The sequence below is a fragment of the Maylandia zebra genome, linkage group LG22 (genome assembly GCF_041146795.1).
Source record: "Maylandia zebra isolate NMK-2024a linkage group LG22, Mzebra_GT3a, whole genome shotgun sequence".
Taxonomy (NCBI): domain Eukaryota; kingdom Metazoa; phylum Chordata; class Actinopteri; order Cichliformes; family Cichlidae; genus Maylandia; species Maylandia zebra.
The window spans coordinates 8,956,552-8,971,264 of NC_135187.1; the positions used below are offsets into that span (position 1 = coordinate 8,956,552).

A 14,713-nucleotide genomic window follows, 5' to 3' on the forward strand; every position below is an offset into this window, starting at 1 on the left:
AGTCCAAGGTTTTGGTGAGGTTTTGCAAAACTTACTCTCAAACTAACGAAATTATACGAATGACATACTGTACAAATGACATTTTGCTGTAGGTTTATCTTTACTTATAAAAAATTATCTAAAATGTACATTTCGTTCTAAGATGTAATGAGAAACATTTTTGCCCCAGAGTGACCTGACATTAGCAGCCTGCTCTGACCAATCAACTTGCCAAATTTGATTGGTCAGGCAAATTGAGAAACTCAGCACTTGATTGGCTCACTGCCCGTGGGACAATGAGAGTGACAGATTTCCCAGACTTGAAATTGATACTTTTTCCTCTGTATCTCTCTCTCGCTCTTTTTTTTTTTAAACATAGTTCACGTTGGGTCACACGAGTGGGCCCATTTGGTTGATTTAGTGCGGACACCACGGTTAATGAAATGTCCATGTCTTTACCTAAAGACTCAGCAGGGACAAACGACTACGCAGGGAAGCCAAAATGCGCCCGGTGCCGACACCACGGGATTATCGTCCCGAAGAAGGGCCACACAAAAATCTGCCCTTTCTTGAAGTGCCAGTGCTGGAAATGCTACCTGATAACGGAGAGGACGAAGATCGCCGCCCTACAGAGGGAAATGAAAAGAGCCGTGAAAGAGACCCGGCCTGGAGCCAGAAGGGTTAACGCGCAGGGGGACAAGGCTTTTGGGACCTCGAACCCAGATGGGGGTGCTCCATCCACATCTGAACCGATGTGCCCGCCACCCGCCTACCCTTGGAGTAGGCCTGAGGCGGGAGGACAGCCCGAGTCCGGCTGTCGCGACAGCAGGGATGTGCTGCCGTCGGCTGGTGGTAAATTTACACCTCTCACTAAGCTAATACTGTTAATTATGAAATATGAAACGTTGAGCTCAACGGACTGGATTAACGTGAAGTGGGAAAGTCGTTAATATAAGCAACGAATTAGCGAATTAAACGAATTAGCAAAATTAGCAAAAAATTTAAAACTCAACTGACATCTTTCTCTCTCTCCTGTATTAGCATGTATGGGAGCTTGTTTCCGCCAATAAATACGAACTTTTGACTGGCAGAATTAAGCCAACTGTCCGGTTACTATATCGCTATTAAAATTTCTTAATTGCTTAATAGCTCAAATTTTTAAGGTTATTATCTCAATTTGTAGTTATTTTCACAGAAATTTGAATTAGTAAGTTGAAATTTTGAAATAATAATCTGACATTCTTATGTCCTTCATAGGATTTCAGTTGATAGATTGTTTTGGAAAAAACAAAAACAAAAAAAACCCCAATATAGTTTTGTTTTTGTCAACTTTTCAGTTCATGGATGAAGGATGACAGGCTGCCAGACTGAAGTATTAGACTTAAATGAATTAAGTTTGAGGCAATTAATCAGATCAAATCACATTTTCAAATCATGTAAAAGCTATTTTGTAATAAAACCCTTCAGTCTGGCAAAAGCAATGCTAAAACGATGAGAGCCTCTGCTGAACTTCTGGACAATAGGTCCTAACATTAGTGAATTCTGAAAATGCTAAATGAATGTGTCATGCAGATAAGTGTATTACTGAAAGGGTTAGACTGTTGTTGTGTAGCATTTCCTTTTTAAAATGGACCGCTCCAACTTTATGTCAACACTTACTGAATAAAGAAAGAAAGAAAAAAAAGATAGATTGTTTTGGGGTTTTTTTTTTTAATTATTATTATTATTTGTTTTTAATGCATCTACATATGCATTAAAACATATGCATGATTCTGAATTAAATACCTGCACAAAAAAAGAGAAAAAAGTGTGAGAGAATAGTTTGACTTGTCTTTTCACAAATGTAATATCTTTAGGACATTAAGAGGGACAGAGAGGGGCTGAAGTTAGCAGGTTTAAACCTCATGGAGCACTGATATTCTAATTCATACAAAGTGAGACATTTTACTGTGACTTATTTAAAGTATAAAAGTAATACTAATGATAATTTTGTTTATGGTCTTTGCTGATTATTCTTGTCACAAAGTTTAACAACTTGTGCCGGAGGTGCACCTACTTGATGAAATATTCAGTGTTATTGTTTCATTATATATAACAATAAACTATATAATTAAATAGTTTAAACTACATTCATAAACTGTATTTGTTAATATTTGCATAATCATTGATGTGGGTGTACATCCATGCAAACGAATCTCTTTTTTCTTTTCCACTGTGCATCTAATTTTGTGTGATTTTTTTTAAATATTACTGACCTACTTTGTCTTGTATTGTATTTATTTTATTTATTTATAATATTTATTGTATTTATTGGGCTATTCTCACTATTTTTTAGGAATTTCCTGGGTAAATAAATAATATCTTATTTTTCTCATTTCATCTGATCTTTTAAATTCTGTGTGTTTTAATGTATTTTCATCTTGATCCATAGTTTTGGGTTAACCCCTAAAAAAATAAATAGACTTAATAACTCAAAATTTAGACTTACTCAGAAGTAACCTAAAAATGTCTTCAGTGTTGAGTGTGAGTAAGAGTTGTGTCTTTAAATGTACAGTAGCTTATAATGCTTTATCTTTCCTTCCAGATTCACCTTTTTTCAGTGAATTCAGGCAGATGGCACGTCTGCCTCTTGTTCACTTTCCAGTTAGCATGCCAGGCTATCACGCCAGCAGCTATCCCTCTCCATCTCATCAATTCCTGCCCAAAATGTGGCTGCCCCCTGTACATGTTGGGTACCTTTACCCTCCCCCACTACAGCCTGGTCCTCCAGCTGTAAGCCACTGTTTCTACTACACTACATGAAAGATGTGCTGAAAAAAATGGCTGCAATGATCTTCGAAATGTTTCGTTAATATTGTTTAGACAGAGATGTGTAATGCAATAAATATGCTTGTATCTCTGTCAGGCTTGCAGGGGAGCCTTCGTTTCCCATCGGTCACTGCCTGAGACTTTTAAGGAAGAGCTGATGTCACGGCAGCACCCACCACCTCCTGCACCCAGAGCCACTGAGCAGGAAGCTGCTCAGCAAGTTGATGAGGGGAATGAATCATAAAAAAAAATATGTATGTATGTTTTCCCTGTTATTAAGTTATTGTGTTTCTTGTTCCCTTGTTCCAGTTCATGTTTAGGTTCTTGAATTGTTGTTGAATTGTTTAAAATTTATAGGTTACACATCTGTTTTATTTTCTGGATTTTCAAAATCAGTTGTTAAATGTTTTATTAGGATTTTATTTTATTTTTTAAAATATTTACTGTTGTTCAAATTTCCATTAAAGTATATGTCAACATATCTATGTAGCGTTTCCTTTATATATATTTTTATTTTATTATAGTTTGTTTTGTAACTGAGCCATATTGTTTGGTAGTTGTTGTTTTCTTTTGTTTGTTTGTTTTGTTGTTGTTTCCGAGCGCTTTGAATTAGCCCCTGAATTCTGCAAGTTGTCCACAAGGGGGAGCAGAAACACTTTCAGTCTAATCCAGGGGTTTCAAACTGACTTCAGTGACTCCACACAGTCAAGTTATAGCTCAGTTGTTCAAATTAAACAGTTATATGTGAGTTATTCAAATTAAATAACATTATTTTTAGTGTATATAATTCATTTGATTTGTAAAGGTCAAAAATACTTTGACCATGGGGTCATTTTTGCAGATGTGTAGTAATACAGGAACAGCAGTGCAGTTTATTAGAAAACTGAAGATATTCACTGCAGTTCTCACCAAACCATCGGGTGATATCGGACTTTTCTAAAGTCTGGCTTTTATCCAGTGACTGTGAAGAAAGAAGGGAAGTTTTTTTTCTGTGTTTTTGAAGTCAAACTTACCCAAACATGCACCACTCTACCTGCAGTGGCTCTGCGGCCCAGTAGAGGGCCCTGCTGTACAGTTTGAGTCTCTTCACTCAGCAAAAAAACAAGAATGCTCCCACATTTTCCTCATTTTTTGTGTTACATTGAAAGAAGAGCCAAAAGTATTAGTGTTGTTTATTACACTTAATAAGAATAAGTAACAATGCTGGAGAAATGTCTTGACATAGCTACAGCACACTGTAAATAGGCAGATACATCAGTGGTCCAGCATTAAATCATGTCTGGTACTAAAATGAGTAACATATTAAGCACTTTGTGCTCTCTTGGCTGTCCCTGGGCATTCACTGACCCTTTCACTCATTCACGCTGATCTATTTAGCATCTTGGTGCTGTGCTTTCGCCATACTGGTGAGATTTTCATCAGAACGATCCATGTGCGCATGAGCAACTTCAAGCCAAATCCCTAAGTGCAGCACTCAGGAGGCCGGGGATTGCCTGAATTCCCGAGAATACAGATAAATAATAGATGACATTCTTCTTTATTCGTCTTTTCTCCTCTTTCTCTTTGCATCCCTGCTGTTTTTTCCTCTTCCTTTTTTTTTTTCCTGTTTTGTCCCTTTGGACTTACAGGAAGGTCTTCAGTCAGAACTGGATTCATTTACGGCCCTTTTATTCTAACCTCCTGAGAACCGAGGAAAGGAGCAAATCTTCCCACTTAACTTTTTTGTGATTTCCTTCCTCTTTGGCGGTATTAGAGGCCACCCAAACACACGGGGGATGTCAGTGGGGAAAGCCCTGGGTGTCCTCTATTTATTACATCAGGACTTAGTAAGATAGCTCAAATAAGTCAAAAGATACAGACCAAAAACAAATGTCCATTACAAAGGACATACATGAATAGGCTTGTTCTCAGGAGGATATTATAATTTCTATAAATTGTTTGTTTTTAATGAATGCCTTAATTTTAAATAAAATAATAAAGATGCATGAAGTGTAAAACATGTGGGGGTGAAAACAGATTCTGCTCCAAGTATTTAAGAGAATAGGATTATAAGGGCAACTCATCATAAGAGCAATGAGCGCCTGTGATATTGTTTGCATGTATAAATATAAGGAAAGCACACAGGGGTGCTTCAAATACGCCAACAATAGCAAATGAAAGCCAACCTAATGCTGCTCGTTATAGCCAGTAAAAGCTGATCCAGGTGCCCAGTGAGTTCTTTTAAGGTAGTCTTTCTTAAGGAGGGAGAAGGCCTATCACCTGGCTGAAAGCATGGCTTTTAACAGTTTTGGGTAGTGCTGCTTTTCTCTTCTCAATAAAATTCAATTTTATTTACTTAGTGCCCAATCACAATGACAGTCACCCCAAGGGTTTTATGTTGCGGTAAAGACTCTACAGTAATAGAGAGAAAAGTGGGAAAGAAAAACTCCCTTTTAACAGGAAGAAATGTCAGACAGAACCAGGCTGAGGGAGGTGCAGGCAGCTGCTACGAGTGGATGGAGGTAAGGGGAGGGAGACGGGACAAAAGACACACTGTGGAAAAGTTAACAGTAACTAATTATTAAATGCAGAGTGGTGTATAAACCCATATAAACACGAGAAGCTCCCAGCAGCCAGGAAGCGTAACTAAGGGAGGGTTCTGAAATATAAAATCTGAGTTTACATCTGGACTTCAGATTTGCTCCACTGTTCACAAAGTGTCAGAGATTATAAGGATCAAAGGTTTTAAAGAAAAATTCATCAGGACAAAGAAACAAACTGAAATCAGTCATTGCAGATTAAATAAAGTGAGTTAACAGCATTACTTGCATGAATGCAGATCTGCAGAACAGGTTCTTTAGGTCAACATTACCAACACGCAATTCTTCTTCAGCATAAAACTTGCCTCACATGCCTTTAGCCCCATGATCGGAAGATTGGGGGTTCGAATCCACTGAACGACTACCCTGAGGTACCCCTGAGCGAGGTGCGATCCCTACACACTGCTCCCCAGGCGCCCGGTGGCTGCCCACTGCTTCACCGAGTGAATGGGTTAAATGCAGAGAGGAATTTCCCCACGGGGATCAATAAAGTATGCATTATTATCATTATTAAACATGACAGTGAATGTCAGCAACAAAGAACAAGCAAGTGTATTTACTTTCAACAATGCGGGGTCTCCAGGTAACTGAAAAAGCACCAACTGTGAATCTTTTGATCTTGTGTTGAATTATTCCAACTCAAACATGTTCAGATTCCTGGTGAAAAACTCAGTACGTTTGATAGAAAAAGATCAGAGACGTCTGATGTTTTGTAGGTTTTAGTCTAAAAATTGAAAAAGAAAAACAGCTAAACCAAGGCTGGGTTGATATTTATATCACGCAGTATGCTTCCAGGATTCACTTTATAATGGTTGGTAAAAATTTTCCAGTTGCCGCCTACACACAGCCCCGAGGAAAATTCATAACCTCACAGACTCTCCTGAGTTATCCAGGTTGGCGTCAGTTACAGTGAACACATAAGCAGCTTAGATGAACTTGTTTTATTGAAAGCTTAAGCTAGTGTTATGCTGCACACTGCAGAGGTGAAGCTTTTGAAACCAAAAATCAGCAATGGAAAATCACTCGGTCTATATTTTTCTTTAGTTCTGTTTGCAAAAATGCACTTAAAGAAATGCAAAAGTACTCATTATTCACCCAATGCATCATGCATTGTTTTAGTCTTGCATTATTTAACTGGTAAAAGTGATTGCTGTATGTTAAAGGTCCCCAGTTGTGTTTTCAGACATCATCACACTGTCTGTTTCACAGTCTGCACTGATGCCTAACAGTGCATTTTCTTGCATGACTGTTCAACCCACCCAAACAAAAACAATTAGAAACTCTGCCTGTGGAACTTGTGACTGACAATAGGTTCTAAAGATAATGATCTTCAGCAGCGCTTTTAGCGAGTGCATGTAATTGTGTAGTGGTGTTTTCAGTTTTAACCAAACTTGGCAGCTTTGTGATCTCCAAAATTGAGCGTTGTTCAGACATTGTTAAGAGAACAAATCATAATGTTTTCCTAAATCAAACCATTTATTTATTGTCTTGCCGCCCCAAACTGCAAGCAAAAAGAAAACACTGACATAATGCATTAACAACATGACATGAAATAAGGGTTTTAAGTCCGGTGTTCTAATGCAGAGTTTGTACCTCTTTTAACTCGTGCAATACACAGAGGATTTATGTCCCCACTTCAGTGTTTTTGTTGCTTTTTTGCAAGCCCTTTGGATACACAGTGGAAGGAATTGTGAGCAGACTGAATGCTGACTGGTCAAAAACACGAAAAGGAAAAGGAGCAATCGCAGAGTTCTGGTGGATGTAGTGAGGGGAAAAAACACATCGAAGATCACAAACAGTGGCTACAATCAAGGCTGAAAGGACAACCTTAAGATGTAGTGCAATGGCACAGTGTGGGAGAAATATTATCTCGGATATAGGTCACAATCATTTCTATTTTGAGTGCCACTATATTACAGCACAGTCCTTCTCCGTGTCCAGGCTGGCCTGTGCGGTTATTCTGAGACTCTCTGCTCTTTGTTTAGTCAGACAACTGACTTTTGTTTTTGCACACCAAATCAAATGTTTATGTTTTATAACACAATCTCGTCCATCATCACAGAAAGCATCCTCTGCAACTCAAAAATGACTTGGAAAAGAAACCTACAAACAGCATGTGAACACAAGAATCACTGCCAGTAAGAGTGAAAGACTTATTATTCCTCAGAATCTCCACCCTGAATAAGAATGTGTTGCTGTAGTGAAAGCAGATGTAGAGATAAGAGCTTTAACACTTGGCTGTGTTCCACCAGGAGGGACTTTTTAAGCTGCTTTGAAAGATTGTGTCAAATTCAGAGATAACAGATACCATCTCATCACTGCTGACAAAAGACTTTCACAAGAACTGGTTTCCTGTAAAATTCAAATTATAACAGTGGGAAAGAAACCACACCGGGTGGGTAATTTAGGATACGATAATAAGAAATCACATCTAAGAGTTTAAGTATTTTGTACAGAGTTTTTATTTAATGTCTTTCAAAATTGACATGGGTTGCTCAGCCATGAAGACAGTAACCCTCTGGGCTGTATGTGACCTTTGACACTAAGTGCTTCTATTAATGGAATGTGGCCTGATCAGGATGACTACAAACATTTACTGGATGGATAAAAATTAATTAGTTGTAGTAATTATCACTTTTTCCCAGACACAGGGTGCCTCATGTCGGGAGACCTTCTGCGTAGATGATTGTTAAAAGTTTTGCACACATTAATCTGAGCGCTTCTCTGTACAGATGTGAGAGAGGATTCAGTTGTGTTAATAAATCCTAAAGTTCAAAGTGAGTTTCAATAACTTAAAAAGAGTAGTCAGTTTATGCATAATCATTCCGACACACGTTACTTGCGCAACAGGTTTCCTGCAGCGTTTCAATGAGGTGATGAACTTTTAAAGCATGATTCAAGATAGAACAACAATTTATTTTACGCAAGCATCTTTAATTTGTGAGCCAGTAGCAGATCTGTGCATCGCTCAGTGGCTGAAAAATACCTCTTGCACTGGAAATTAAGTATAAAGAAGCATGAAATGTAATTACCTGTATTCACTTCAAGTTTTACTTGATTGCAGTTTGTCAACAGATACTCTTCTTGCTCTGCACAATAAGACTGTTGGCACCACCCATGACACTACATTATTGTAGTTGTCAGATCTGCAAGAGAAACACTAAGAAGTAAAAAGAAAAGCATATTGTGTCCCAAGACCTTTAACATAACCTGAACTGTGGACATATGAGAGATTATGTTCCTCTTAGCTGTTCCAACCTTTTGCTGCTTGGTCTTACTTTTTAAATAAACAATCACACTTATGCAGAGGCTAATGTGCCAGACTATTTCTTTTTCTGTCTGCAGTACATTCCTATCATCCTGCTGCCCCAAAATGTTGAAAAAATTATCTGTAAAGTAAAGGATTTTTGTATGATATATGTTTCCACTTCATATCCATAACGTCCCAGCATTTGCCCAACTAGCTGTTGGGAGTTTTGTTGCCAGCTGATGTATGTGAAGAGGAGCTGGGTGTTCCTGAGATAAGACGAGAGCTAATAAAACCCTTCAAGTGTCGTTGTAGATTGCAGAACATGCCACACTTTAAAGTTTATCTAGGAATCTCTCATAGAAAATCCTGCCGTTGAAGGTAAAATTTACCTTTAGCAACAAACTAGGCAGATGTGCAATGCTCCAGTTATGTGACACCATGGTGTGAGAACACGTTGGCTAATAATGTAGCTCTGTGACAAAGTTCAGCTGTCATGCTCAGTACTCGCTGGCCGCTCCATGAAAGAGTGGATCTTGCCTTGTATTAACAGTTAGGTTAGTGATGTTGGATCACCTATACCAGCTGAGAATTATCGAAACTGGTTTCTTGAACATGACGAGGCACATGGATGTGCAGCACAGAAATCTGCAGAATAAATATGACGGATGGTCTGTGTGGGCAGAAGTCTTTCTTTTTGAAAGCACTTGCACATTTTTGGAGACTTAACGCTTCTCCTGCATTTATTTTGAGTGCAAAAGCTCATCAGTTAAAAATTAAAGTGTTGAACACTGTCACTTCTCATCCTCAGCTCACTACAGCAAAAAGAATGGTGCCACCAAACTTTTGCAACAATCATGCTCAACTATTTCAATCATCAACTCCAGTCAGAGATAACACCACTGCACTCTTATAATCAGGTATGACCTCAGAAAATGTGCGATTTCAGGAATGGTTCAATAACTGCTTGTGTGTTTGGATTTTTGGGGTGGAATATTTCTGAAACGGGATCTTCTGGTCTAAGCTCAGAGGAGTGTTTTCCAGTGAAGAACTGTGAGTTTTGGATAAGAGATATTTTTTGAATACAAGCATGATCAGCAAAGGGAAACTCTCGGAATGGAAATAATCAAAAGAAAAGCACAGTCGGGGTTATTTTTGAATCCTTCTGCACAAAAGTGGACAGGTATTAATGACGAGAAGCATTTGGGGGCTGCTGGAGCAGAACGAGCTGGGTGTGGCGCTGACATGAACAAACAATGAAAACACTGTTGAAGAAACATTCCTGGCCTTGTCCTTTAGTTTCAAGCATAAGGAAAAAGTTGAGCAATATCCTGCAGGACTGTTAACAAAGGGGAGCAAAAAAAGGAGTTCCTTGTCAGATAAGGGAGCAAAGAAAGACAGAAGTGACGTTTGAAATGAGATTTTGATTCTGTAAATACTATAAATAACAATTAAATACTGTGGGCTTTTTAAAAGATGGGCAGTCTAAGAGCTCTCGTCATGCATCTGTACACTTGCATCAGACGCTCAGTTTTCTAAATGATGCTGTCATAATTTTAAGGCTATCAATATTTACAATAGTAAACTGTTTTGTAAGTTCGATCTTTAGGGTTGACCAGATCCGCCGGAGCCGCTGAAAGACCGCACCTGCTTTTACAATTCGACACACAACGTCATGCTCAGCATCTCCATCACTTGCCAGGATGCTGCCCAGGTAGGTGAATTGATTCACCTCCTCCAGCAGTTGCAGTCCTGCCGTAATGGGGTCCTGTATCGTCACCTAACCTGTCCTCATGACCTTTGTCTTGTTTCCACTGATCCGTAAGCCCACTTTGGCTGCCTCTTGCTCCAAGCATGATGTCATATTAGTCATGTTTTTCCGATCGTCACCCAACAAAGCGATGTTGTTTGGCGAAGTTGAGTTCCTTCAGGTATTTTGGTGGATGGCAAGGTATCCCAAAGCCGTCTTGGTCCATGGCACTCCACATAACAAAGTCAATGGCAAGAAGGAAGAGGAAGGGAGAGAGGATACACCCTTGCCTCACACCAGTCTTAGTGTTGAAGAAATCTGTGTAGCCATCCTCTGTAAGGACGCAGCAACTGGATTGAAGGTAGAGAGTTTGAAATATTTTGACTAACTTTTCAGGGATGCCATATGACGGGGCAATGCTCCAGAGGGAATCTCGATGGACACCATCAAATCCCTTTGTGAAATCGACGAAAGTAATCGAGAGACACTGTTGGTATTCCAAACTCTGTTCGATGATGATGATGCACAAGATGAAGATCTGTTCTATGCATGACCAGCCACTGCGAAATCCAGCTTGTTCTTCCCGGAGTTTCTGATCCACCGCCTTATGGAGTCTTTGGAGGAGGACAAAGCTCAACACTTTGCCCAGAACAGAAAGGAGTGTGATTCCTTGCCAGTTGCTGCAGTCTGGCACTCGCATCGATGACCAGCATGAATTGAAAAGGTCCGTTATTTCATTGAAGAGGCATTGTCTGCCGTGCTTAAGCATTTCTGCAGAAACCATGTCCAAACCTGGCACTTTGCCATTTTTGAGGAATTTGATAGCAGCTGCTGTTTCCTCAGTGATTATGGCGCCTGTCCTCACGTCTAAGTCGTTGGCTTGGTTGGGCGTGTTGAAGAAAGATGAATTATCGAGGGGTACTGATTCAAGGTCTCTTTGAAGTGTCCACTCAACTGGCGTCTCGTTCCAATTTGGCCAGCAGCGGCTTGCCATTTTTGTCTTTGACAGGTACTGCCTGCCCACTCTTCACACCAGTGCACAGACGATGCAATAGAGGGTCTTCGTGTCATTTTTCTTAACTGCTTCTTGCGCTTCATGTCACTTCTGGTCTATCCAGTCTCGCTTGTCCTGTCTACAGCTCCGCTTCACTCTGCGATCTAATTCCATGTAAGCCATTTCAGTGTTTTCATTGTTGGGCATGCTTCCGTTCATCAGTTAGAACCCAGGTCCGTTCCACTTCTCCTCAGCATCTTCTACCTCCACCAGCGCCTCAAGACGATTACGGAGTTCGATCTTAAACTGCTCACCACCTTTCCACCACAAATGGACGTGGTCGCTGTTGCTGTATTTGACTACGCTTCAAACGAAGATGGTACTTTGCGAGGAGCAGGTAATGGTCAGACCCAACATCTGCTCCTTTACATGGCAGCACCATCATGGGGGAGGGGGGGAGGGTGTTCAAACGGATCAGAATCAGGAAGAAAGATGACTGAATGCGACAGGTTTGTTGATGTCAGAGGGGCTGGTGTGATTATTCCAGACACTGCTGATGTACTGGGATTTTTCCACACAGACAGAACAAAGTAACAAATATATTTAGTAGTGACGTATATGTAGAACTCTGTTCACAATAGAGAGAATGACTTTTAGTTGAACAACAGCGACATTGGTCTACGTCTGTAAAAGATTTGCTTTGTTAGTGTCTATACAGTAGTATGTTCATGACAGGACTTCAGGTGTATTCATTTTGGCTCAGGACCATCCAACATGCCCAGATCTGTGTTTTACAATTCAGTAGAAGTGTGTCTTGGTGTTTCGCAAGGTACTGACATTTGCAATTAAGAAACAAAGCTGTACCGGTGTAACAAAAAGCGATTAACATGAAATGATATGTCACATGGCAAACTTGAAAGCTTTATTCTTTAATGGTTTCTATAAAACAGTTACTCATTATACAGCACATGTGAAACATACAACTTTTATGGAGTTATGAAAATGTGTAAGATTATTTTTTTCATCTAATAAATTTAATGTGTCAAAATCTAATTATTTGAGAAAACCTGACATGTAGAGATTTGCGCCACAGGCATTTTTGGTCTAGGTGGCCCACTATGGTCGGTATAGTGGTATGTGTGTTATAGCATTACATTGTGTGTATGTGGTTTTAATTCATTGAAAGTCAAAGTATTGAAACACTGCAATACTTAAAGAGAACCATTTTCATTTTCTGTTAGCCTGTATCCAGGAAAATGTACATCAAACTATAATTCTTAGTATTCAGTATTTTTTTTTTTAAAAGCTTTTCTGGAAGTTTTTAATGACATTTTTGCACGAGTTTAACAAGGAATTTGTTCTCTTATGGTTTTTTTTCTTTTTCGTTGCTCTTGGTGTTGCTACTGCTTTATCTTCAGCACTCCTACCGTTACCATTTTCATCCAAAATCTCTTATTTGTGTTTGTTTGTGTTTTCTAAATTCAGTCTGTTCCATCATTCTCCCTTTTCTGGCCATTTGTCTGCAACTCTGCTCCTGCCCACCCTCACCACGCAGTTTGTCCAAATTCTCTCCTTCAGCCACCTGCCTCCTCTGATCCACTATCACTCTACTCATTTTACATATTGACAAAAAAATAAAAATAAATGTTGCCCTCTTCTTTTTACTTTTTAAGATACCAAACCTAACTATGCATTTCATGCACATCTTGCATAAGGTTGCAGTTAAAGTCATTAGTTAGGTGAGGCTATTTTATAACTTTAGTGACTAATTCAAACAAAACATAGTTGTCATTTCTATCTCAACTGTTCCTTCATTGACTCGTTATGCCAGCTTAGTCTCAGCTTGCCCACATGTGTCCCAGTGTGTCAGATGAAATGCTAACTCCTGTTCAAGTCCACAGTCAAAGCCTGTCAGTGTGACCTCTTAAGAATGAATCAGCCTAATTTATATTCATACAAAGCTGTGTTCCCGTATTTAAACCAAAGTTCCTTCTCCATGATGATTTTCACACATCCTTTCTTCAGAGGTGTGTGATCACCACACCCAGGTTTTGCCACGCAACACTGAACATGATGATGATGGTTGATAAGTGTAAAAAAATGCAAATTTGGCACAGGAGAGCAAGTCGCTTTAGCTGCCACAAAAGCCTGGGCCGGGCTGGTCTTTGGATTATGTGATTAGCTTCGATGTAAAACATGGAGAGGGTCCCGAGAAGGAACTCTAGCTTTGGCAAAATAGAGTCTTAAATGACGGCTCCAATTTTTTAGCTCAGACTGGTGTTTTAAACGAACTAAAATGGAACAAAGCATGTCGTAATTATATTTAATGATGAAGAGTCATTTACTTACACATACTTCAGCACAATATATCATCCTTGGGTCTGCGTCATATATTCCTTGATTGCATAATCTTGATTACACTTAATTAATCGTTACTAAACCCTGTAACTGGAAATGCACCAGGTAGAAAAAAAGTCTTGTATTAAACATTAAAAACAAGTGTGTGACGTTCCCATATAAATCCCCAGGATAAACAGGTTAGTTCGCTGTACTGTGATGGATTGAAAGTAAAGAACAGTGTGTGAGTGGTGCACAGTGGCTGTGGTTTCATGGTCAGAGTTAAGTTACGTCAAGTGCTTAGATTCAGCCTCATATTTATGCAATTGCTATTACTAGGGAGAACACACATGAGGTTTAAGGCCTGGACAAAATGAAAACCTTTTTAGATTGCTGAAAATAAAAAGGTATCACTATAGCCAGGTCCTAATTTTATAATTTCTTCACTCAGCTTTCCAGTCTCCAATATCATTGAAATGCAGCCAGATGCTACTCGTTTTATGCTTTTGCTCGTTTTTCACTTTTTCCTGACACACTTGCATTTATCTCTGTGCACCTGGCCTGCACACCTGCTGTCTTTGGAACATCTGCCCCCTTCTTTCCTTTTGATGGTGTGCCCATCAAAATAAAGTCCCACCCCTGCCTGCATGGAGTTTCAGCAGGGCTGAAGATTAAGCTCCCACATACCAACAAGCCATTATTAACTGACATACATGAAATGATCTCTTATACAATAATATCCGGCCCGTGAGCTGCACGTTTGACACTCCTGCACTAAACTGTTGAAGTTTCGATATTGTAAGTAGATCATTATATTGTTGCTTGAAATTTGTGATTGAAAAAATTGTCCTGAAAAAGAGAGCGAGAGTTGCATCTTCATTAAATATGCTGAAGTTGCCCCCTCGCAGCTGATCTGGTCGGAGATGGAAGGTACTTTTGAATTTTGCCTGAAAAGATCTGTCGGCATTTCTACCAAAACTCTGTTAAGTGGAAGGTTGCAGGATTTTACCAGGGAATCA

At 39.4% G+C, this 14,713-nt stretch overlaps 1 protein-coding gene across 1 annotated transcript; it reads left to right on the forward strand.

Moving 5' to 3' along the window:
- Positions 1–274: 274 nt before the first annotated feature.
- On the forward strand, positions 275–3,288 carry LOC101481516 (uncharacterized). The gene is made up of 3 exons (XM_004569244.4): positions 275–831; positions 2,564–2,751; positions 2,885–3,288. Exons 1-3 carry the CDS (start codon positions 423–425, stop codon positions 3,029–3,031), a joined length of 744 nt encoding a protein of 247 aa, XP_004569301.3. The 5' UTR covers positions 275–422; the 3' UTR covers positions 3,032–3,288.
- The last annotated feature ends 11,425 nt before the right edge of the window (positions 3,289–14,713 follow it).